The sequence below is a fragment of the Dermacentor silvarum genome, chromosome 1, assembly GCF_013339745.2.
Source record: "Dermacentor silvarum isolate Dsil-2018 chromosome 1, BIME_Dsil_1.4, whole genome shotgun sequence".
Lineage (NCBI taxonomy): Eukaryota > Metazoa > Arthropoda > Arachnida > Ixodida > Ixodidae > Dermacentor > Dermacentor silvarum.
In genome coordinates this window covers 305864514-305890702 of record NC_051154.1, presented here as the reverse complement: position 1 = coordinate 305890702, position 26189 = coordinate 305864514, and the positions used below count along the sequence as shown (strand labels likewise).

The 26189-nt window shown below is 44.3% G+C and overlaps 2 protein-coding genes across 2 annotated transcripts in view; one reads left to right on the top strand and one right to left on the bottom strand.

The window, feature by feature from the left end:
- The window catches only part of LOC119437279 (serine/threonine-protein kinase Nek7-like), a 53630-nt gene extending 32122 nt beyond the window's left edge, over positions 1–21508 (bottom strand). Inside the window, exons 1-6 of the mRNA XM_037704337.2 lie at positions 20914–21508; positions 20538–20600; positions 18063–18173; positions 13122–13230; positions 11089–11196; positions 6690–6784 (exon numbers count right to left, since the gene is read on the bottom strand). Of these exons, the coding sequence (XP_037560265.1) occupies positions 6690–6784; positions 11089–11196; positions 13122–13230; positions 18063–18173; positions 20538–20600; positions 20914–21090 (663 nt within the window). The 5' untranslated portion in view covers positions 21091–21508. The remainder of the gene's footprint in view (positions 1–6689; positions 6785–11088; positions 11197–13121; positions 13231–18062; positions 18174–20537; positions 20601–20913) is intronic.
- Positions 21509–22255: 747 nt separating this feature from the next.
- Positions 22256–26189, top strand: part of LOC119437278 (valine--tRNA ligase-like) — a 103257-nt gene continuing 99323 nt past the window's right edge. Inside the window, exons 1-2 of the mRNA XM_037704336.2 lie at positions 22256–22714; positions 24709–24781. Coding sequence (XP_037560264.1) covers positions 22550–22714; positions 24709–24781 — 238 coding nt within the window. The 5' untranslated portion in view covers positions 22256–22549. The remainder of the gene's footprint in view (positions 22715–24708; positions 24782–26189) is intronic.

Sequence of the window (26189 nt, the reverse complement as noted above, 5' to 3'; positions counted from 1 at the left end):
GCTATATATAGCCAAACTGGGCTACAGGAAAAAAAATTTTGGTGTCGACTTGGATGAGTTGGCTTTGTGGCTATATTTTGGCTACTGAAAATCTGCGACTTGGCTTTGTTTGGGCTAAAGGTGGCGCCCTAATCCACGCTCCAGTGGTAGCTCTGATCGGGTAGAAGCAAATCTCGAAGGCTATGTTTTAGCTGGCTGAGCCGGCCGCGGGGGTGTGCGTGTGTGCGTGCGCAAAATGACCCACCCATCCCCTCCCTGTCTGCGCCATTGTCTGAGTCGGTGGCTTTGATCTCTGATGCACTTAAACTTACACCCCGCTTGACTGCTATGCGCCCGATCCCCGGGCATTGGGATGAACCTGAGAGTAGGGGGTTTTTCACAGTACACTGTACTAACATGGCTATGCTCAGGAAGGGAGAGCAATAACATAGGGTCGAGGCCGTCGAGCGATCATGGTGCCGGCATGAAAGAAGGAAAGCACGGGTGGATGAGACGCCACAGTGTGTTCATCGCCATGTCTTACATCTGGGTGAAATATTGCACCGGGCACAGCTTTCGACCTACTCTACATATCTCGCACGAAACTTTACTGCCATTTTCCTTTTCCTGCTACAGTATAGACCACTTATAACGTAACCGCTTATAGTGCAGGACCGGATATAGTGCGGTCTTTTCAGACTCCCGTTAATTTTCCCATAGTACTCCATGCATACACGTATCGCTTATAGTGCAGTTGAGGGAAACGATATACCAGTTACAGTGCGGCTACCTGGGAATACGGAAGTCAGCGGAGACGGCGAACACTCCTCTCAAACGGGCGCCCCAAGGAGTGCTTCGAGGAAGAAAGAGAGACGAAGTGGAGAAGAAGGGCACGTGGTGCGAACGAACAGCCAGTGAGGCTGAAACCAGAATCTTGAGTGCGAGTCGTGAAATACCACGGCGCGCATAGCGAGCGAGGGCCACGAAACTGCCAACGCCGGCCAACACTCGCTTCACGATAACGGCAGTAAACGAAACTTCAGGGAGCGGGCGGCGCCGGCACAGCACGGCAAAGCGCGCACGCGGAGACCATGGAATGTGAGGGAGGAGGGCGGCGGGGAAGCAGATTTCGCCTCGGCAACTCCGCCGCTTCGGTGGCTCCCCTCGCCCTCACTCATAGCTCCCTCACTTTCGACTGTCACCATGCGCGCCCGCCGGCCGGCCCGGTGCCAGCGCCCCGAAGTTTCGTTTTCTGTCATTATCGGGAAGCGGGCGTTTGCTGGCGTGGGCAGTTTTGTTGGCCGGCCTGGGACAGCGCCGCTGTTTCCCGCTTCGCCGTAGCCGCAGCGTGCAAGGTCAACACGTGACTAGAAAGTAGAGAAAGCATAAAGGAGAAAGAAGGGTTCACTGCCATTTTCTACGCGTAGCTACGGTAGCGTGGCTGAGACGTCGGCACATACACGCATGTTCCGGCGCAATGCAGAATCGGCGACCTTGCCATTTGAGAAAGGGTGAAATTTCCGCCGCGTTTTATTTTTTCTTTTTTTGTTTTGTTCGCGCGCGACATTGAGGGGTCTCTCCTAAGCTTTTACTCTATGGCGGTGCCGGAGCAATGCCGGTCAGAGGCGCCGCCGCGTGATTTGGTTCGAATTAACGAGATTCGACTGTACATTGAATATCTAGCCACATTCCTTGACTGTCGCATACGCGTGGTGGCTCGGTGCACATGTTTTGCATATGTGCGGGCCTTGAAAATTGTTGCTTTGGTTATAGTGCAGTACCGCTTATAGTACGGATATTCGCAACTCCGGCGACTTATGTTATAAGCGGTCTACACTGTATATGAATTTTTGTTCGTTCTTACATTCGAGATTCATTTTGATAGGTTGGACGTAAGATCTGATCCTCCTCAGAGAGGAGAATCCAAACATAGGGAAATGGGCCAAGTATGCGAGAACGTATAAAAAAGAATGGGAGCAAGACCCCAAGCCAAAGGTGGGTTCTGGTGCTTTTACTTCTAGATGGTTTGCCCGTAACGTCACGGATGCAGATACTCATTCTGCTAATATCGAAACATGTTTGCCACCATGACATCAGTTCACCATGTCACATGAACTTCACCCACCGTGTTAGCTTAGCTCATGAGGTCTCGCGTTGCTGGCTCGAGGACGCGGGTTTGATTCCTGACCATGGCGGCTGCATTTCGATCAAGGCGAAATGCAGGAACACCCGTGTACTTAGATTTAGGTGCACGTTAAAGAACCTGAGGTGGCCAAAATTAATCTGGAGTCCCCTACTGCATCATGCCTCCCAATCATATTGTGGTTTTGGCACGTAAAACCGCAGCAATTATTAGAGAGTTTTAGAATAGGGGCCTCATACGTTTTAGGGCCCCAAAGAAATAGAGTCGAAGCCACTGTGCATGCGCAAGACGCAAACTGTGTTTGGATTTTGCATCGGGAATGCTATTTCATCAATTTAGCAGGGAGCCCGAAAAGTAGCCCCAAAAGCTTTTGCTAACAAACGTGGCGGCGCCCATCGAAGCGCCGGCTCTAACCTAGCACCAAACTGGGCTCGATTCGTGGTAACGTGTGAAGTTGTAAGCTAGGAGAAGTGATTGCGATTATCGCTTTCTCTCAACTAACATGTGTAATGAAGATTGATTCATTAGACGCCGCTGATACAGAATTCATGGCTAGTAGGCCTAACATGGATTGACTTGGCTGGGTGAAGGTACGTAAAGTTGGTTACTCAAAGGTAAACGCAACAAGTTGCTTGCTGCTAATAGATTAAGTTCTAAATTGTAATTAAACACAAAAATCTAAATTACTCTTCTTATCATAAAATGGTACATTTTATTTTGATATTTATGACCCAACACTAACACCCGCAAAGCTCTTTGGGGACCAAGACTTTGGGGGCCCCTATTCTAAAACTTTATTAGCACATCAACATGGTTTGCTTTTTGACAGTAACTGGTTTTCACAGCATAACCACTGTTATCAATTTGTTGTTTACCTTTGCTCTATGTGCGGAGTCGCAGCTTTTACCATTTCGAGCGAGTTACGTTCGGGAGGTGCTCGTCGCCGAAAACGTTCTTAGACTGGTATGCCGTTTTGCCGTAATCTTTTAAAGCTTCGCTTACACCGATTCAGACAGCGAGTGGCATCTGTTGTCTGACACTTTAACGCATGTTCTTGCCGTGCTAGAGACCTAAGATGGCGGCTAGGTTGATGTAAATGGACAGTATATACAGCATGTACCAACTAACCCGGGCCAAGCTAATTGAAAGAAAAAAATGAGAAAACAAGATAGGATGATGACACAAAAACACGAGATATCATAGCGCGAAAGACTTGTTTTAGCTCATAAAAAAGAAACCGTGAGCACGTCGCAGATCGCTAGACAGCTGAACTTCTACGCCGTAGGCAGAGATGACGTGAGAGATCGATGATGCTAAACATTATTTTGCATTTACGACAGCTAAAAAGCAGAGTTTGTAGTTAATATTACTGTAAATAACGCAAAATAATAACTTAGTACTACAGTTAAACCTGCCTATAACGAACTTCCATATAACGAATTCCTGGATATAACAAAGTTTTATTGCGATAGCAATTATATGGACACTCAAAAGCAGATTTCTGCCGTCGGCGTCGCCGTGAGGTTCCGTATGACGTCAATGGAGATGAAATCGTCGCCGCGCGCCGAACGCTGTATGTGCGAGTGAAAGGGCGAGAGGGGCGCGCGCTTTCACGGGGAGTGAACGCACGGCGGAGAACAAACGCGCATTCTGCGCCGTGCTCCCTTAAGGGCTGGAGAAGTAGGCGTCTCTTTCCTCCTTTACAATCACCATATATGTAGAGCAAACGCGCCTTCTTCCGACACGCGAGAGGCCGTTGGGGAGGGGGAGGGAAGGGAGGCGACGTTTAGCTGCGGCACCAAGTGCCTATTTATATCAGAGGCTCCGGCAACAGTCACCAACGCCGCACGCATTTTGAGCGAACGCGGGCAAAACGCCGACGGCGTCGACAACAGTTCTGCGTGTTGCCGGGGCTGCTGCATGTCCAAGTTTATACAGCTGATAAAGCTAATATCATTACTCCGTATAGCTCTCTACAAATTTGCTATCGCAATTGATGCTTCGCCTTTCAGGTGAAACTGCGACAACTTTTTTTCTATTCCCCGCCTTTACTCCATAGAAGCACATGTATTTGAGACCTCTACGTAACGAAGTGGCAGTGGGAGACCCCCCTCGATATAACGAATTTTCCCCTCCGACAACCTAGAGATTTCGCCCCAAATTTTGTCATTTTTGCGCGAGCAGCAACCGGAAGCACCTTCTCCGCCGCGACAGAATGCGAAGCAAGCGCACGTGTGCGTGCGTGCGTGTGCAAGGCAGGCCTGCATCCCTTGACCTGGTGATCTTGCCGCCGCGGGCGTGACCTTTCCCCCTCCCTTCATTCAAACCTGATCCTGCCGCTGGCTGCAGCTGGCCTAGCCCGCCAAGCCGGCACTCTCTCCTTTTCCAGTTGATGTTGCCGACGCGCTAGTACACGCTGTGACACATCACACTCGATGAGTGCGGACACGCGCTGTCAAACGCTGGCGGCGTGTGGAAGCGCTGCTGGAGAAGCGAGCGAAGTGACCTTTGTGCTGTTGTCTATCGCTTCAACGCAAACTGAACGCCGAGAACACACAACACGCACAAAGCTACGAGCCGCCAACTGCTAGACTCTGCCCCAACGCAGATCGCTTTCAAGATACGGCCCGCGCGACAGCCGCGCAGTACGCAGTTGATGCCAGAGTACAGTACAATGCCGCCCCGCTATCCCTCCCCCCTCGCTCCCTCGCCGGTGCCTCAAGTGCAATGGAAGAAGGCGCGCTTCCTCCCTGCTTTTCTTGCGCGCGAGAGATTTAGACGCGGTCGTCGGCTCCCCTCGCACGTTTTCACTCGCACATACAGCATACGGCGCGTGGCGACTGCGTTATCGCCCTTGGACTTTATACGGAATATCTATGAGCCAAAACCAATTTTAGGGCCACAACGCATCATAGACACCATCTTTATATAGCAAATATGGATCTCAAGGGCCATACTTTTGCTGGCAGAAACCGAAAATACGTCATAGTTGTCGCCCCTGGCACTTTGGGCGGCCAATGCCATCGTCAAGCCACCAAGCCAAGTGACATGAAAAGTCAAAATGGCCGCTTGGGCCGGCGCGGGGTGACAGTTCACGACGTATGATGCGGGAACGGTCCCACAGTTGCGACGCAACAGCGGGGTTACCAATGCATTGGGTTCTATGGGAGCTGTGCCGGGACCGGCCGAAAACGACATAACAGCCGGGAAAACGCAGCCCCCGGGAACGTAACAGCGGGGTTCTACTGTAACACTATAAGACGCTACGACGTCATCGTGACACTCGCTCTTCGTTTCCGATGCCTTGCGCTTGTGCGAAACGACACGCGTATACGCATCTGGTACCTGGTGTGACATTCCAAGGATGAGTGCTTCGACCAAAACGGAAAACGGGTGCGCGTTACAATTAAGGGCGCGTTAGAATCGAGTAAATACGGTAAGCATTTCTTTTTCGAATTTTCGTGCCGAACCTGCATATAACGAAATCCTCTTTATAACAAAGTTTTTCGGGAATTTGTAAATTTCGTTATATCCAGGTTTAACTGTATCTGTCATAAAATAAAAGCACTGATTTCGCCCTCTGCAACAATTCGCTGGAACGATCTTCCGGGCCCAACCAAAAAATGTTCTGTGCATGCATGATGTCGATGTTGTTGATGTCAAGGGCTGACCATCACGGCAGCAAGGACATTTTGTTACGACGGGTTGTGCAAAAAAGGATTGCTATAATGGAATGTGAAAATGTACGCATACACAAATAAAACTGCAAATAAAAATGGCTATATTTGGCTACGAAATTTTTTGCTCTTTTTTTGTGTTCGGCTACATTTGGGCTACAACTTCTCTAGCTTTTGGCTACGTCGCCTCGTCGGACCTGGCACCACTGACGTATACATAAATAAAACTGCAAATAAAAATGGCTATATCTGGCTACGAAATTTGTTGCTCTTTTTTGTGTTTGGCTACATTTGGGCTACAACTTCTCTAGCTTTTGGCTACGCCACCTCGTCAGACCTGGCAACACTGCTTCAGCCTGTTTATTGACTTTCGTCAATAAATATACACAGTAACAGTAGGAAGAAGCGTACTGATCCAAACACCCTTTTTGATTGACGTCAGCTATTGGCCAATAGCAGCCACGTATGGGAATCCGCTATATGATGAAATAAAGCGTCCAGAAGAGATAAAAGAGCAGGCTTGTGTTGAAATGAGAGCATTTGAGAAAAAGGTGACTTCACGCTCCACTTGTGAGCTCTATGTGCTGTGCACGACTGCAAAACTTGGCTAAGATATTCACAGCAGCGTATGGCCATCCACGGACTATGTTTTTTCCCCAAGCCCGAGGAGTGGTTCACGGCCCCTTTAATGCAACCTGCTTTCTGCTATTTTACATAGTCATATTTCTTACCTGCTGAACTAAAAAAAAAGTTCATGAGCATCTACGTTAACTTGCATTCAACATTCTCACTCGTAACTCACAAATTCTGATGACACAGCTGGCTTGTGCTGTGAGCATCAGTGCACCAATATGGTTTTGGAAGCCTACAAGTGACTCAGCTTGGCTTACCTCATAGAGAAGGCAACCGGCCGACCATACGTCGGAACGAAAGTCGTACTCCAGCTGTTGAACCCGCTCAGGTGACATGTAGTACGGCGTTCCCACTGGAAGAGAAAGCATGTGGTAAATGCACTGTAAACTGGATGGACTCCTGACCTCTACACCACACATTAGGGGACAGAAAAAGATTTGTGCAAGGCTCGCAGATCACACTTTTTAAGATTTCTGGCATTTTTGTGAAAGGAGAAGACGACCCTATAACATAGGAAATCGCAGATGATGGCCAAACTACCTTTACTCAATTCCACTCACACTCAAGCCCCAGTATTGAAAATGCGAGTGCGTGAAATTACAAATTTTTGCAACCTTGTCACCGATAAAGGCTATTTTTCTGCCTGGAGTCTACAGAAGTTGCCAGGTTAAAGTTTCTTTTCTTTATATACAATTTACTCTCTCTCAAAATAAAAAAGTTAACTGTAATTAAGCAACTACAGTTTCAGCGACTCACTGCCACAGTATCTATCATTCCACAGAGCTGCTCCACGAATTAGACAGTAATAATGCCATCTGCCTTTCACTTTTACATAATTTGGTGTCGCACAAATCTGTGACAGTGGCAAAGATGGACTTTTGACATTTTTAGAACTGCAACCTATAGTCGGGTACAACTTAAGAAGGCAGGAGAGGCCCTGCCCAGATGACCGAAGCACGGCAGCTGATTGCCTCCGCGACTAAAGAAATAGTCCCACTGACGCAACTTTGCCCAGTTCAAAGCGCAGGTTGCCATGTTCTCCGTCGGCGGGATCACCAGCTGTCCGGCTCATGGCGTCAGTCTAGAGAGTGCACCGATTGGTGGAGGCTCGTGTGCATCCACCTTTGAGGGGAAAATGCCACTGCCTTCTTAAGTTGTACCCGACTATAGTCAGTATGGCTTGAATCAAGATGTTCATATACCATAATAAAGGGGCCCAGCTGCTGAATATGGCAAACAAAATTGCATAACCACTAGATAATACTGTCATGAACATTTGTCATGAACCAAATAGTACTCTTGCACGTGGAGGTGGGAGCCCATGATTTCTCTCAAAAAGCTGTCCTGCATTTTCCTTCAACTTTTTTGAAACCACCGCCAGTTTTCTTTCCTTACTGTTATGCAAGAGTAAACATGACTGCTATAGGGTGGATTACTTTAACCGTCTCAACTAAATAGTGCCTGCAGAAAAGTCAAAGGCCGAGAAATCCCATCACTGTTAGGGTGGTGACACCATCTGGTGGCACAGAATACTATATAGCATGTCCAACGTAACTTGAGCCAAACTTTAAAAATATGCAAATGCCATGTAGCTGGACAAAACCAAGGTAATGTTGTTTGCCGTCGCTTGGAGATACTCCGATTATTTTTTGCATTTCGCCTAATTACATGATTCGTCTTAATTAATTAATCAACTTCTCAAATATTATAATTCGATGAAAAGTGTCAAGGAGTAAATTGTAGAGTAACATGAAAAACTCCCGATATAACTCAGATTGAGCAACAGCTTTCCGTTGCTCAATCTGTGCTGCATAAAAGTGTTTTCGAATACACGCAAGGTGCCTTTAGTGGCCAGTTGCACGGCAATTTTGCGTGTATTCAAGGGCTTCTTTCATGCTTGGAAAAACACTTTTATGTAGCATGTATTGAGCAACAGAAAGCTGTACTGGGAGCTTTTCATCTTGCTCATTGTTTCTCCCATAAAATGTGTTGCAGCCCCTCATAAGACAACCCTCCCATGCTGTTGTCAATACTGTTGGTAAACACATAGCTTCAGACGTGCCAACCTTAGATCTTGAAAAATACTACAGTTGTAGCCAAATAATATTAAAATTTGGTGAAAAATACAAAAAAGGCTGCTTGATTACTGAAGTTAACTGTTTATTAAAGGGTCGCAGGGTTTTCTCTGTAGAAACGCTGTCAACAGGGACTCTGCTCTATACATTTGCAGTAAAATGATCTGCGCCACAAATATTTATGAATTGTCTTCATAAAAGATTTACGTAATGGAAGCCGAAATTTCAGTTGCCTTTTAATACACAGGTTCTATAAGTTGTGCTTTTGCACACGTAAGTCTGTGTAATTGAAAGGTCTGAAAAATCTGGCTATGAAAAATCAGTCAGCGACTGTATTTGCATTCTTTCGGAATAAATTTTGCCCTAAACTAGGTGCAAATAAACGCTATAGAAAAATTATTGGTGTCAATATCACAACTGTAAGCAAGCTCTAAGAATCGGACATTTTAGGATAATGTCCTAACAGTTAGCAGGCATGTAGTTTGGACACAACAACCCCTCTCTCTTGAGACAAAGCCAGACACAACTGAACTTGACCAGCTTAACTTAAAAAACAGACTTCTGGCAACACTACTGCTCAAATTATTTTCACAGAACATGCCAAGCTTGATGGATTTGCGTGCGAGTCCGGATAAGTAATTTTGTCAGTGCTTGTGATGATGATGCTGTGCACTGTTCCCTTTGAAAGGTACTTGTGGTTCTGGGCTTAAAGGAATACGGACACAAAATCTGAAAATTTTACGAAAATGCGGGATATGAATCCTCAGTGTGTGATTACGATGAAAATAAGTAGTCACTTAGCTCATTTATGAGCCGAAGGCTTTATTTTTGGCGTTTTTGTGAGCACCTGCCTTGCCGCCCGACCTGCGGGAGTTGGAAGGCATGACGTCCCGACACCCTCGTCGGATAGCCAGCCGGCCAGCTGCGGTCATTCGAAGCGCGCCGACGCCGCCATCGCGAGCGTGGATTCGAGTTCTAGTGCCTCTACCAGCGATGAGTACACGTCTGAAGACGAGGACCATTCCAATTTGGCAAGAAATATTACCGGTTACGGTTACGAGCCTTCCGCGTCAAGCGACGAAGTAGAGCAGGTGGCCATGGAAGTGCCGGTCAGGTTTTCGCGAACCGTTGCGCGAACATTTCGTTCTACACCATACACTTGTGCAAGCATTATTTGTTATTTCCTCTGTAAACTTGCTTTCTCAAGAGCGCACGCAGGCGAGGCAGCTGCGGGGTACTTCAGCACTGCGTGGATGACTTTTTATGCCGTCGGCGTGAGCAAATGCTGTGAGGTATCTCCGAGACTCTCACGACCACTTCACCAGCCGCCCGACAGATGGCAGCACCTGTCTGGCGTTCTCCCCAGTTTCTCCGCTTTTATCCTGTGGAGAAGCAGAGCTGTGTGTCTGTCTGTCGCGCGCGCTAGCCTTGTATTGTTTTACTATGCTTTGCCAACATTTTTAAAGACATCACTGTCTTCGTGCCCAGCCTTGCCCTCACACTGCTCAAGCAGGCTGCAAGCGAACGAAAACAGTACCGACATATTTTTGCCTCCTCTTTTCAAACGCGCCGCTGATCATTTCTGCCTTGCGTTCTCGTAATAAGACCGATGGCACATATGTCTGTATATCTTCCTTCTCATGCAACTGCATATGTGGTGCACAGTTTTGCACTGCTAGAGTCAACAAAAAAGTACAGTAAACAACAAAAATCTCCACAATTGTTGTGCTCAGCTTGTAAGCCCCAATCATGCATTCAACCATGACTCATGAAAAGTAGACCATGTGTGCCATTTACAGCCATGGACACCATGCAATGAAAAGATGTCAGCATTCATTTGCACTTTCAGTGTTACGTTTACAAGTAGACATGTTATTGCAATCATTGGTTTTCCATTTTCCATCCACGAGAACATCCTTTTTTCTACTCCCCTAGTACAATGGCATGCACATTTTAGTTTTCTAGTTACAGTAACACGCTTACTTTTAGGTCACCTGATCCAATGGCCTAATTGTGAGGTTCAACATACACATGATTCTATCATGCCTCTCAAATTTTGTTCCATCTACAGGGAACAGCAAGCGCCTCTGCCGAGGCAGTCGTAGTTACCAGCACATACCCAGCATCTGTCCCCATTCTAGTCTGCAGCACAATTTGGGAGCCATAAAGTGGAGTGCACCAACTGAAGAAATAAAGTTATTTCAAATAATTTCAAATCTGTTCAGTACCCCTGTTGCCCTATATGCTTCAACTATTTTATTCTGAACAAGTAACCGTTACTATTTTTTTAGTTCAGGTTCAGGCACATTCCAAGAATATCGGTTAGGGTGTTCTTTCAGTGCTGGTTAAGATTACGGGTTAATCACAGCTTTTGGTTCTCCTTTGGTTCTATATCCTGGTCATGGCAGACATAAAAAGACTGAGTTACAGATGCACTAGACATACACTGACGGCAAGTTTTTTAGTTCAAAAATCTTCTCATGCTAAAGCTTCCTCCCATGCATCGAAATGTTTAAATTGCAGAAAGACAGTAACTTCAGGCATAGAACAGGCCACTGACAATAAATATAAAAGGACTTGCCAAAAGAGTTGGCAGCAACACTGCTGGGATTGAAGAAGCGTCCCAAGCCCAGGTCTCCCAACTTGATCCTACCATCACTAGTGATGAACACGTTGGCTGGTTTCACATCTGCACATATAGGTTGCATGTAGCAAAACAGCGACTGTGTACTAAGTGTGTCTTGCATTTCAAAAGATGCATACAATTAATTTACACAGAAATGTTCACCAGGAAACCTTCATTCAAGCTGACTTGTGAAAGTCGAATAACTCTCAAGAGCTAGAGCTGTGAAAAACATATTTGTTGCATAAGTACACTCAAGGAAAATGGGCAAAAAGAATAAATAGGAAGTAAATATAACACTCAGTTGATCATTGTGCAATAAACAAACAGGGTGCATAAAGGCCTTTTTTTTTGTAGCATTTCACTGCAGCAAGAACTACAACTAACAAAGAAACAACGAATTTAGTGACACAATGAGTTATCACTAATGAAGAAACAATCGTGGCAGCTGTGCACCATAAGCATAAATTGCAATGCAAACAGAAGAAAAAAATGAATCAAAGCAGCTGGTATGCATAATTAGATGGAGGTGTGACATGCGATTGCTCCACAGCTGGTTTCTAAGCGTGGTGCAGTTCCAAGTGTATGTTTTAGAGCCTGATTTAAGCCAATGTTACAATGCAAGGGAAGCTAGAAATGGAACAAAGCACTGTAGCATTTTCCCCATGTTTGCATTTGAATTTATGCCGACAGTAAGTTAATACTGTCATCACCCATATTTCTTCCATTAGGTTGTATTGATTTCTTAAAGGGACACTAAAGCGAAAACTCATTTGAGTTGTATTTGTAAATTACCCAGCTGCAATACCGAAAATGCGGCTCATACCGTGAGAAGAAGCTTGATACAGAAAAGACACAAAAACGAAATACGGGTGGTGACGGCATCTTCTGCACGAGCCCGTCATGATGCCATTGATTTTGGCAGCGTCTCGGAGAGCCTAGTTAATTTTTTATCAGTAAAGAAGGACTACATTGCATTCTAAAAGAACCAGAGTCTAAACTTAGCAAGTTCGAAGAACTTTTTCTCAGCCAACAACAGTGAAATATGAAAAAATAACTTGGAATCCGTGACATCACACTGACGTACCAGCGCTCAGGTTTCAATGTCAAATTTTAAAAACTAGCACTTTGACCTTCTCTTCTTTAATAATAAACCTATCACAGTGAAATCAATGGAAGTAAAGCTTTGAAAGACTGCTTTATCAGTACGACATTATTTAGCGCTTTTCTTTAGTGTCCCTTTCTATTGCTCCTGCCATCACGATCAAGCAGTTTTTTCTGATGTGCAGCTTGCTCCCTTACCACCACCATCTTCGATCTGAGGAGCCAGAGGCTGTATAATCGATCAATCAATTTCATATGTACTGTCACTTTTGCATGATGTGGTGTCTGGCACAACATCTCACTGGAGCGACAGGTGTCCTGCCCACTGGCTTAGCCAATCGGTGTCAACTGAAAGTGATACCATCCCCAAAGTGCTTGACCACGAATACTAAGTGCATTAGTACAAGTTTTGTTATGTTACCAGCAAAGTAGGCATACCATTAGATTGATTATTTTTTTGTACCCTGTTAATAAACAAAGCTGTACGACAACTTTATTGATCCAGAAACACCTTCTTGAGACAGTTATACTTGAATGTAAAACTTAAAAGGTCACTAACGAGGACCAGATCTGTTGTTTAAATAAGTAGCACAAGTTACAATGCCTTTGATGATGGCTATGTAAAAATAGTCATTTGAAACAGCCGCGAATGGTCCAGGAAGGCAGTTCTAGTCATGCTACACACACAGCAAGAAACTTTTTGCTCACCTGGTGTAGTGTCGTATCCATGAGGCAAAAAAATTATGCCATACAATCTTCTTTGCCTATGCAATTGAAACTGCTACTGAAATTAACAGCACTGTATTTTCCTGGCAGCAGGTCTTGATGCTCGCATATTCAATTATAACCCCGCTCAGAATGTAACATGGAATGCCATGGCTGAATACCTCTGTGCATTATCCTCTTCATGTGCATGTGCTTGAGGGCGGCACACACCTGTGAGAAGTACCTCCAGATGGTTGGCTCGGGAACCAGCTTACCATGCTGCCTGAAACACTGCGGCCAATGCAGAGCCATATCAAAGAAAGTGTCTTCGCTAAATAAACAATGTGCTTTTTCAGACCAGCAACAAATAATGTTTTAGAGAGCTGGGATTCGTTCTCATGTGGATGATACACTTACACACCCTTTCTCAGCACAGAAACAGTACTGATTTTACTAAATGGACTAATGATTTAACACAACCATAAGGAAGCTTCACAGGAAGGCCACTTGGAAAGAAAACAAAACAAGTGAATGCATATTTGCTTATTTTCACTACTGTTTTGCAATCCCAGTTTGAAACTTTCAGTCTGCCAACTGAACATTCTCAATTAGTAACAACTTATTTTCGTGCACAAAGAAGAACACAAAACTGAAAGAAACGACGCGGACACAGCACGCGGACACAGCACTGCGTCCGCGTCGTTCCTTTCAGTCCTGTGTTCTTCTTTGTGTGCTGAAAAAAGTTGGTACTATGGGTTACCAACATGCCCCAAGCATTTGCTCATTCTCAATTACTATGCTTTCTTGCAGTACAGAAAAGAGTAAAGGGGGAGAAAAAAAAGACAGAAGATTTCAGCGATTCCTATTGCTCTGATTTCATTTACAGTGACAACAGCATTCTTCCCCAGTGAAGACCAGTATCTTCTTTGTTTGTTTTGGTAGCCTGCTTCTTCCTCAAATAATTGCGTTCACCCACTACAGGGAACTGGACAAGAACCCAGCGGTTATAGGATGGTTTGTGAGGGAGGAAGGGTGCGGTCGTATAAAAACTTAAAATTTAACGCAACACTTAAAAAAAGAAATATTTATTACAATATTTGAAAGGTAATTATAATTGTGTGATTGTACAGAATGAATAGTGTTGATTAGAAATTTCTGACCTTTTTATTCTTCTTGATGTACTCATGTTCCTTTCTGTATGACATAGTAAAGCATGTTGTGGAATTTTAACCATGTACATAAACAGGCACTCTCGGACTCCCCCTGTCTAAGTAGGCTATATTTATTTAGTTTAAATGCATAGCTTTATAGAACCTTTTATAGGCAGTTGTTTGGCCAAAGGATTATGCAATAAAATTTTTTGTTCACAGCAGTTCAACATTTTGCCACTTAAATATATTTTTTTCAGATGATTTTGGTGCATCATGTTTATTTTTGTTTGTCTTATGTGAAATAGTCACATTTCTTGGTTTCCATCGTTCAATAGGACAATGTCCAAGCGCCTACCTGCCCGACGTAACTGCAATGTTGCATTTGAGATGACCTTCAAATTTGAAGTCTCTTTACACTATTTTTAAAATTCAGTTATTACATAAATCAATATTTAAGCTGCAGGTAAGGCGGCAGTTGCTGCGTTAAAGGCTTCATGTACAGGCTCGATGACTCGTTTTGGAGGCCCCACATGGGGCCTTCCAACAGACTTTGAGGCCAAAACTTCTACTACAACTGATGTCACGAGCGAAATGATGCCGTGCCACCTACGAGATTTGAGCACTTTCATTTTCTCTGTACATTTGCAGTACTACTATATAAGGCACTTGGTGCTGTTGAATACTGTCAGCTACTGTGTAAGCCATGTGCACAGTTGCTGCAACATCGCTGTTGGCACTGACGTTGTCAATACTTTCGACATTGTTTTCCACAAACAACCTTATTCATGACGCATCCTCTATTGTGGGTATTTTCCATGTTTGAGGCTTATCATCATTGTCACGTGGGCCTCCTCTGTGTCACCAACGCTGTTTTCATAAGCATGACAACGAATAATTGCACGCAAACACATCGGCATCTTGTCAAGAACAATTTCTATATGATCCACATAATGCAATCCTCGTCTACTGCAGTGTCGCTCGTTCTGGCCTCCGAAATACATGCAAAGACGCCACTGCTCTCAGTCTGTAGGGAGTGCAAAGCTTTCCACTAATTGCCCAGCACTGTTGTGGCGTGACAGCCCAGTGCTTAGTGCGCTCGACTCCCAAATTCACATTGCTTCACAGGCATGGATTCAAGTCCAAGTGGAGATGTTTATGAAGTTTTAATTTTCTCCACGCTGTGACAATGGTGATGCTTAGGATGGCGAGGTGGCCTAAAACAATAAATCATGATTGTATGTCGTCGATGACAATGACTCATGGTCAATGTCAGCGTAACAGAATGGACGGAGTGGACAGACGGATGGACAAGGCAAACCAAGTTTCGAGAATTTGACTGCTGTTGCAGTAAAGGGACCCTGTATTTTCATATAAAAACATGCATCACAGGGTGTGCTGCCTCTTTTATATATTAGTACTATATTAGGTTGAATAGCACATACATTTGCTGGCAATATTCTCCCATGGGTACAAAAAAAAGGATTAACATATGCATTACCATATGAATCGGCGCACTCCAAGACAGATCAAGATAGCAACACCAAGGCCATGCCTTTTAATGTCAGCTCTTGTGAAGTTGTACCATCACACATTACATGAACCTTTCAATCAGCTAGTAGAAAGGCTAGATTCTGCAGGTTAACCCTGCAATTGCTGAAATGCTTCACTAAAAAAATCAAAGGCAGCATTTATGACACAATGTTTAGGACAATTCAGACAACCACAAAGCCAGAACTGAAGAACATGATACATAGACATGGACTACTAAGCCCCTGTCTTTCAGCACTATGCAAATTATCCTGGATTTGTTTAAGAACTTCAAAAGGGCGTTCTCTCCCATGCATAATAAGAAGCTCCACAGGCCTTTTGCACCATGTGTCACAGGAGCTGTTTATGAGGCACCACTCACAAGTGACAAGGTGTCCTCTCCTGAGCAAAAGTGTAGAGATCAGGAATCCTGCGATCAAGCAGATTTTCTTCTCAGCCTATGAATGTAACTTCAAATTGAGGATTGCAGTTCAAACATTGGGAGCTTTCCAGTGCACTCTTCAATTTCAGTTTGTGCATCCAAATTACGAATAAAGCAAGATTTTTCGTCGAGCCCGTGGTCCACATATGTTTTCTCACGGGTGTACATGCGCCAGACTGGATGATGTACGAATGACTGCAAGAGCAGGAGCATCAGTTGAGACTTTAAACCTAAAAGGGAGGGGGGGTTGCATTTACCTGCACACTGCAATGCACTTAGTGTGAGTGTCAACTTGTTGCAACAAGTGCCAAGTTACAAATGCACGTGAGCTGCTAGAAGCATACCATATCAAGATAAGAGAAACTGTTTGCACCAGCAACATGTCTGTATATTTGGCTCTGAAATGATTTTTTTTTTTTTTAGAGGTCTGATACATTTAAAAAATGTGTGCTTAAAAATGTGTATTTCCAATTTACACTTACGCTTTAGAAGTTCTATCAGCGTTAACTGGTTTTAGACCTTGTGTGAGATGTGCTCATAGCATCAGATCAAAAAAAGTCACAACTGTTGCAGCTAGCCACTTCCAGAAAAACAGGCTTGGCTCATCATACTGTATGCAATGCATGTAGAACTTCCAGAATTGTCACAATGTCAATGTCTAGAATGCTCGACGATGCAGTATAAATAGGGGCCGATTGTACACTGTTCGTCATGTTGTCACTATTGGCTCTGCCAACTTGCATCTCTTTTAGTAGGCACAAGTTTACCCACTAAGAAGTTTCTTCAGTTTTTTTGTTTTTTTTAAGATGTAGAAACAGTTTGTCGTAGCCTGTATGTATATGTCACTTCTATGCAACACTATGGAACATTTCAATTAGCCCTGTGTAAGGCACAAATCCCTGCTGCATTAAGCTTTTGCAAGCTCTAACCCTGAATGTGAGTGAGCATTGTTTTGTGCTAATTGCTCATTTCCAAAGAGAAACCAACAATTTCACTGATGAGTGTTATACTACGTATACAGCAACTCACGGTAAGAGAAACATCAAAGGTTGCAGCCAGCACTTCACAAACTACCAGCCTTTAACACTGCTTGCTTCCCTTCAGAGGACTTGCTGTGAAGCCAGGCACTGCAAAACTGGTATGCTGGTAAGCGCTGTGTCATGAAGCACATCAGCAAAAGTAGCAAAGGTAAGTGCATGGGCTCGGAGAGTCCTCCTGTCCAAGCATTGTCTGCTAGGCTATTCCATTCAGCTCGACATAGTCGCCGATGCTTATTGCAACCGCTTACCGTAATTATTGTGTGTGCACAAGAGCCACGGGAGATGCTGGTCAATCTCAGCTGATGGTAGTTAGGCATTGCTTGCTCAAAAGAATGTATGTGCTTGCATTGGAAGCTCACAAGTAGCATGGGCCATGTTGGGCTGAATGAAATAGCCTACTAGACGATTCTCAGACAGAAGCACATTCCGCATGCATGCACCTACGCTTGCCAGTCTAGCAGGTGCACTCTGAGACAAGGTGCTGCCATTGTGCTAGTTAATGCTCCCATGACATTATTAAAAATTAGAGAGCTGTACAAGGCACTGTAGCCTGCTTGGCCAGAAGGAACAGGAACACACCCACTGTCAACAGCAGACAGGTTCTCTGTGCTCAGGACAGGTCGAATGGCCATAGAAGTGACAAATCCAAACCATTTCCCTTGGTAACAAGCCAGGTAATGCCTAGGTTTGCTGCAGGCAATGCACTGAAGGCAGTGCCTGTAGCCTTCTTCAGACGTCCACGGTGCATTTATTTTGCAGGCGCTCAAAGCAGCTGACACTGTACAAAGTGCTGGTGTAATGCTCTAATGTTCTCTTCAAAGATCCACATTTTATAGTGTACCTTCATCTCAGCTTTACTCTGTGAAGCAGTCATGGCTAAAAGCACCAGCTGCATAATAACAGAAAAGAATGTTTCATTTTTACTCGCCATTCTGCATGTGTGAAATATGCAGTGAAACTTGCCTTTATAAACTTTGCCAGGTCACCCCCATCCGCCAGCTCAAGTACAATGTTGAGTTCCCCATTCACAATGAAGGAGGTGTGATATTTTATGACGTGCGGATGGTCTAGCTTCTGCAGAGAAGAATAAAAAAATATAATGAGGAAAGAAAGGCTGCAGGCTGGTGGTAAAGAGCGATTACTGGGATTATGCTGCCTCAAAATAAGGTTTACCCTGGTTAAATGATGCACTTAACTCCATCATAATCATCTCCACCACTCCTACAAGAGCCTGACACAGGTGCTATCACCATTCCATCGCAGCAAAATCAACATTTTTTTAGTGACATCGCTGCAGATGACAATCACTTTGGCTTTATGGTGAATGAAACAGACAAGTGGTGCTCAATAATGCGGTAATAAACCAAACACATTGCAAGATGCTACCTTTGCGAAATCTGGGCTGAAATCAGCAAGCTCTTTAGCTGTAACAGTCATGTATACCTGGTGCTCCTATTCATATGCAACACTCAGTACATCATGCTAAAAGAAGATATTTTTTGCATTTTCTGGCTTCTTTTTACCATTTTGAAAGCATTCCGAACCTGACATTTTTTTTAATATGAATGAAGGTTTGAACACTCCAAACCATAGAAAAAATACCGGCAAGTGCCAGAGCGCCCCAAGTAATTTGCTTCAATGCTTGTTACTACGAGCTAGTTTAGGTTTCTGTACCCAAGGGGTGGATGCATCTTGATATCACAATACACTAGCTTGCTCCATTCCCACAATGCTGCAGCTTCTACATGCAAGTGCAGCCAGTAGAAACACATACAACACTCTTGCTTATTTAAAAAAAAAAAATTCCATCACTAAATTAAATTCTATGATTTTATGTGCCAATGCCACGATCTGATTATGAGGCATACCATAGTGGGGGACGCTGGATTAATTTTAACCACCTGGGGTTTTTTAATGTGCACCTAAATCTAAGTACACAAGTGTTTTTGCATTCCACCCCCATCGGATTGCAGCCACCGCAGCCAGGATCGAACCTGCGATTTTGAGCTCAGCAGCCCGACGCCATAGCAATCTCGCTCTGTGTCATGACATTATGATCATGTCTATGATGCCAAGCCCAGCATTTCAAGACCGACTTAAGTATCGAATCGAAATATTTTGTGTGTCCACAACTTTGAAAGTTTATGTAAGCACTCCTTTAAAGCAACCAGCTCTCAAATAGGCTAACTTTGTTCATAAACAGCACGCAAAACACTAAAAAACTGCTGATAAAAACATGCGGGCACATTGTTGTAACAGTGCACACAGAGAATAACTGTTCACATGATGTAAACATGTGGTTTCTAACATTTCTGATGTATGATGCGCAACGCTCATCACTGGCTGCATTGGTACAATCTCTGAAGAATAACTACAGTAGTTTGTGCTGGGTCTTGCATAAACCTGTGTTGCAGGATGCCATGGGTTACTAAGCGAACTGCTTTACCAGTTTCAGCTCACTTCTTGCTGTTTGTGTGTGCTTTTTATTTTTGTCAACTGAAGCTTCAAGACTTTAGTACAAATTTAATTGTGTGTGATCAGTAAAGCTAATTCAGCAGCCTATATAAACATATAACTTTATATTGTCATCACCACTTATAATTTGTCATTAGTTACTGGGCCATTCGACAAAAAACAAGAAATGTTTTGTCTCTGCAGAGTACAACAATGCTTCAGGACATGATTGAGGAGATTCACACAGCTGAAGCATGCATGAACAAACTCGAGATTATTGACTGGGAAAGTAACTGTCAGAAACTACGAAATCTCAAGGCGCACAATGAAAAGTCCTTCAGTAGTTTTAATGCTGCCAGTGCATAAACATGCTTACAAAGTGTGCTAGTTTGCAACAGTCATTCAATTATTTAATTTATTCGATATACATGTATGAATAAATCAATCCTGCACTAGTATTGCAAGCATGAAATTAAAGCCCATTATATGTTGCAGTGCATAGCTGCTGAATTTTAACAATCCGTGCATATGTGTCAAACTTGCTTAGGCGCACTTCCTAAATAGACTGCTATAAGATCTGTTGAACACAATAAATTTTACTCTCATGCATGCAAAAGCAGAAAGTCGAATGACATTGAGAAAGCATAAAATATGCAATACCTTTTCCAATTAAAGTTAATACCAACTCATATTAATTAAAGATGGATGCAAATTATAAGTAAAACAGCGCTTTCAGTAAAAGAACTTCGTTCCTACAACACTTTCGGTTGGTTTACATAAAAGCGTTGCCAGCTTCGATTCTTTGTGAAAAGACGTCTATCCATGGCATTTTTAAAAATATTTTCGGACATCATTGGTGATCTTTGTAAGATGCGCGAAAGAAAATGAAGAGATCGCCTTTCCGTAAAACATCGCGCTCACTGCTCAAAATGTAATCGCAAGTGACATATACAATATGCAACTCCTATATGTACATGTGTTTACCTGAAGAAGGGCTACTTCCTTCACGCAGTCACTTTTGGCCTTTTCGTCACGCATTTCTTTCACCTGGAAATCAGCAAAGTGGGACGTTTACGGACGGCGCTCCTATATGTACAAAGTGCCAGGCAAATTACGGCACACCAGAAACGTTTCACAGTGCACGTACCACACCGCGATCGCACATATATATCATGTAACAATAACCAGGAAGAGGCAAGCTGAAAAAGACATGCGAGTCTCGTGCTCAATGGCCCGTCAAATTAAAATGTGAATGGCAATCAAGCGCAAAGGGGTCGTAGCCGTTTGACAAGATGGACCTCCCTTCCCGGCTGAGCATAGAGTGAAAGCATGTGTCAAATTGATCGCGCGATGCACGAACCTTAACTTTCTTAACGGCCACAAGTGTGCCGTCTTGAGTAGTTCGAGCCTTGTACACCACGCTGAAGCTGCCCTTGCCTATTTGGTCGAGGAGCTCGTAGTTCCCCAGACAACTTCCAACACAGTGCTTTAAATCGGCGCCCAACGGCTGCAATCCAATCGCGGCTGCCTGGGCCATCTCCGAAACGCCTCAGATGCGCTAAGCTGCGACCAACAGACGCTGGAAGTGGTACTGTTGAACCAGTGAACAGGAGCGAAGTTGTTACAGATTCGTCGCACACACCGCCCCGAACGACGACTTGACTGTCGCGTTCGGCTGCGACGGAACTTGTCAGTTTCTTCTTTATGGTTTCAAATGGGGGGCCGGCCCCCACGGACTAGCGGCAGCAGAAGAAAAGCAACACGGAAGGAGGAGATTTAACCAGTTAACAGTTACGCATCTAGTTATGAGTCCTGGGATTGGCTGAGCGGATGGTCACGTGCTGCAGGCGTCAACGGGCGCTCGCACGCTCTTCGTGCGCATCTGCGCTGTCTGCGGACCGCGGAGAGCGTCCCCGCTGCCGTTGTCTTCAACTTAGTTTGCGGTTGGTTCTTTATTCTATGGTTTGCGCTTGCAGAGGCTGGCGACGCAGACGCGCGTGCTTATCGCGTAGCGTGTTGCTGCGTGCGATGAATCAGCCGCGCTCGAAGTGCAAGTTGCAAAAAACGTACGCGAGCACTTGCCACGCTTACCGCTAGCTTAGCGCTTCCACTGTCACTGCTGCAGCTGTAAGAAAAATCTAAAATTGAAGTGCCTTGGCTACGTGTATTAAAAAAAAAAAAAATTGAGAAAGAAGTGTATTTGTCGCAGATAATGTAAGTCATGCTGTGGCACCGTTCCAACGTGGCAAGACTACTAGTTGCTTTCGTACAACTTTCAAGAAAAACACCGAAATTTCTTTTCAAGGGGACATTTTCACGTATGGATGTGCCTAAAGCGTCATAAATTTAGACCCTGGGTCCTGGGCTTACTACAACAGCTCTTTCGTTTCCCTACACCGCGTTTCACCGGTCTACCATGGAATACAGAGGCACAGAGACAACTTTGGCCCACGTTTTATCCACGTTGGTAAGCGTCACGGGGTTGTCATAACTAATAAAATAAAAAAAAGTAAGATGGTAAAAAAATTGTGCAAGTTTTACTAAAATAATTTACTTTATTAATAGGGTGTAGATTTGGGGTAATATTTGCTCATATTTGCTTATAAAAGTCTAAATTGTCAAGTGCGAACGTACGGCCACACTGCATCAGCTTCCTTCGTCCCTCTCTGCCACCTCTCCGCTAGTAGAGTGCAAGGTAGATGTACTAGAGTGTACTACTCTCTGCCTCTCTCATTTTCGCCAGTTTGTGAGCTCGTGCGTTGGTCTGTGGCGGCTCGTTCTTCGGCGAGTTGGACCCGTTGGACTTGGGTCGCTTGCGTCAGCAAGCTGTCGTGACGGTAGCGCGCGTGCATTTCGCGTTCTGCACCCTTCATCGTGTGATCGCATCTCTGTAGCAGCTTCGCTGCGTAGCACCGGCTTTCTGTCACGCTTTATTTGAGCCTCCATGTGCGTTTAGGCTCTTGTCTAGCCTGCTGAAGGGAACAGATCGTGAAACCATGCCGCAAGATGTCGAAATGACTGAAAATGACAACGCTGGTCAGGCCGGCGAACCCGGTCAGAAAAGCGCTGTCCAACTCAAGAAGGAGGCCAAGAAAAAGGAGAAGCTGGAAAAATTCAAGCAGAAGCAGGAGAAGCTGCAAACTGCTCAGCCCAAAGCCGACGTAAGTGCCGACGTATTCTCCGTTCCCATATTGATATTCCGGAGCGATCGTCACCTTGAGTCAACGCGGCCATTCGAAACCACGAGCCGGTTCCATTCATTCTGTCGCAGTGGAAGTGCCGCGTGTAACGTGCGGCGACCTTGCGATCAATGCTGTTCTCTTCTCTATGCTCGGGACCTGCCGGTATCTTCGCATATAGCGAAATAGTTAAAAGCGGCGTGTACTCTGAACCACTGAGAACGCAGCTCGCAGTTAGTGGCAGTGCACATTTGGCGCCCGAACTTGAGACATCCATTGGGACTCTTTACATTTTTGCTATTTGCATCAAACGCAGCGATCACCGCGGAAATAAGCGTATCTCTCTGTTCGAGCTAGTGGATTTCGTTCCAGCGCATGAATCCGCGTCACTTGCGGCCGGCCGTTCAAAATGGGTCATCGAGATCGTTAAACCTTCTGGGCACGGCTTTAATGATACACCAGAAGCACTACCGCCCGAGTTATTGTTCGGGAATGCCGCGCTCTCGAGAACGAATCGGCAGTGAAATGCGTGCGGACACGCGGCTGTAAGCGTCTTTGCTGCGACAATGCAACGCCGTGCGAGTGTTTTCCAGAAGTGGCACCTACCCACCGTCGGGGATAAGCCAAGAATTAGGCGGTTTGCACAAAATGAGAAGTAGTTTAGAAAAGAAAAGCTTATCATTGCACAGTATTCGTAGCGGAACAGTCTTAATACTGTATGGAATGAATCGAAAATGACAAAAAAAAAAATCATTTTAAATTTACTTTATGAAGGTAGACGGTGGTAGTCAAGAATGAATTAAGTATTTCAGCGTATTGCAAACATTCCAGTGGCTGTACCCCAACATGGAAGCTTCATAGGAAAGCAGGACGGGGACGTTCATGCTGAGGCCAAGCTTACTGATCACCGATAAGCAAGCAGAAGGTGGTCAATTGTTTCTAGTTCACCACACTATACACAAAGGAGATACCGCCAAACCAGACCTGTGCAGATAAAAGTTTAGTGCCAGGTTGCGGCAGCGTAGCCTCAATTGTATAACGTTTAATTGCACGTTGGGCAGAATTAGCGACTCCAGAGGAATAGTAGGTGGTAGTCAGAATGTGAGGTCGGGCTAGATTTATAAGACTCGTTCAGCATCCTTAAGCCCCAAAACCTAGTAGCAGTGATATAGGCGGTCGGGGGGAAAAACAAACTACAGGGCAACCTAGGGCAGCCTTTGCCATTGAGATGGAATGAGGCACATTCATTTGAAAATGAACCTTTGTGTCAGGTACCCAAATTAAACGAAGAAAACCCAAATGAGACGGATTAGATGTAATGCTTGCAAAATTTTAAATTCTCTACACAGTGTAAGATATAAACAGAGAGTCGGTGATAATAGCCAGTGATTAAAGAGAAGGGTTCAATTTCTGCAGTGCTGATACTACAGCCAAGATTTCTGCTAGATAGATAAGAGTAACATCAGGAAGTCTGGTCGAACAAGAGCAATCTGGAGAAGGAGAAAAAATTCATACACCTGCTTTTTCATTGCTCTGTTAGGCATCTGTTGCTATTTTAGCATTGGTCTGAAGATGCCTCAAGTGATCATCCAGATAAATCATTGAGAATTCATCAAGAAAGAAGCTTAGCATTGCACGGGTAAGTATTATCGAAATAATTTCGAGGGAGATGGTGGTATCATGTGCTGGTGATACTTTTAGTTTTACACTCAAAGCCTCGAGTAGCCTTTGCACAAAAACCGCCTGTGGCGTATGAAAACAGGTCCAATGGACAATTAAAAAATGTAGTCTGCTTCCTTATAAACGCTGTCTGGTGTCTTCTGGATTGAGATTCCTGCACTCGGCGAAATGGTTTGGGGGGGGGGGGGGGGGAAGAAATCTCGCCGTTAACAAAGGCACTCACGCTTCCAGGTAAAATGCAGCATTTGCTACAGACTTGTTTTTAATTTGCATGTTTTGATTTCGTTCTCCCCCAGAAAAAGCCCAAGGAGAAGAAGGAAAAAGAAGTTATCACCTATGACAAGCCAACTGCACCTGGTGAAAAGAAAGGCAAGCAGATTTGCCATATTTTTTTGCCATAGGTGCACAAAGTAGTCACATAATTATATGTTTTGTTTCATTAGTTCACCAGCCCTTCTAAAAAACTTAAGAACCTACATCCTGTCCCTTTTATTTGTTCCAGACTTGTAACTACAAGCACTCAAAAGCATGCACTTGAGCAGGCACTTCATAACACCAGAACTTGAGGGATATATAGTGTATCTGTCACATTCCACTTTGAATGGGTTAAACAGAATCGATTCTAGTCTCTGACTTATGATTGTAACAAGTTTTTCCAGAAGGTTGGTCCTATTGTCTGCTGTTTCAAATCTTTAGCTATGGGAAATGCGCAGTAAAGTATCATTGCTACATTGGTATTGCAGTTATATCTGAGAGTTAATGACACGAAAAAAGCTTGGTTTTGTCATGCATATGCTACAGGGCACAGTCAGGCACAGAATGGGAATCAACTTTAAACACTTCATTGAGTGAACTTGTGGCCGACAAGACAATGAACCCTCAAATCAGAACAATTGCGGTGAGCGTAGTTGTCTGTTATCGAATCTAAACTCGTGGGTCAAATTCATTCACTGTTTGTGCATGTATTACTTTATATGCCAAAGTAAACACTGGTGCTTGTGTACATTTGAGAATGTACAACACTGTTTGTGTCAGACACACAGTATTATTAGGCAAGACTCTTTTGCTATAGAATCGGTAATGATGGGGAGAAATTCAAGATATAGTAAGCGCGTCTTTCAGCAAATAACTTTATAACAGTGGTAATCTGGCCAGAAACGGTTACTGGAAGAAAAGAAAACATCACATGATGGACAGTGCAGGTAACCAGCAAACATCTTTGACATAAATCTATCCGCAAAAATTTTCGTATATCATATTTTTGGTGCACGTTAGAACCCCAAGGGGTCATATTTAATCCGGAGCCCTTCACTATGGTGCCTTACGATGTTAAATCCCTTGAATCATTAAATTGATTAAATCTATCTGACGGGGTAAAACCTAAAGAGGTGAACACTTCTCCAGCCAACCTTGTACGGTCATCTCTGAAGAAGAGGCCAAATCACTCTTGAAATGTCAGGGCACTTGTACACATGTGGCTGGAGAAAATTTCACCCATCCATACCTCATTTGTCCATTACAATCTAATGCACTGTTGGCACATTAAAGATCCCCTGGTGGTCAAAATTAATCCGGAGTCTTTCACTATGGCGTGCCTCATAATCATATCGTGGTTTTGGCACGTAAAATCTCAGTATTCATTCATTCATAATGCACTGTTGTTGCTCAAGTAGCCATATTATTGTGAACTCACCAAACCGAATACTAGCCTGAAGGATACGCAGCCACCTTCTTGAGGTGTGTAGCAGTCAAGTCTATTTTCTGGTGCTGATGATAA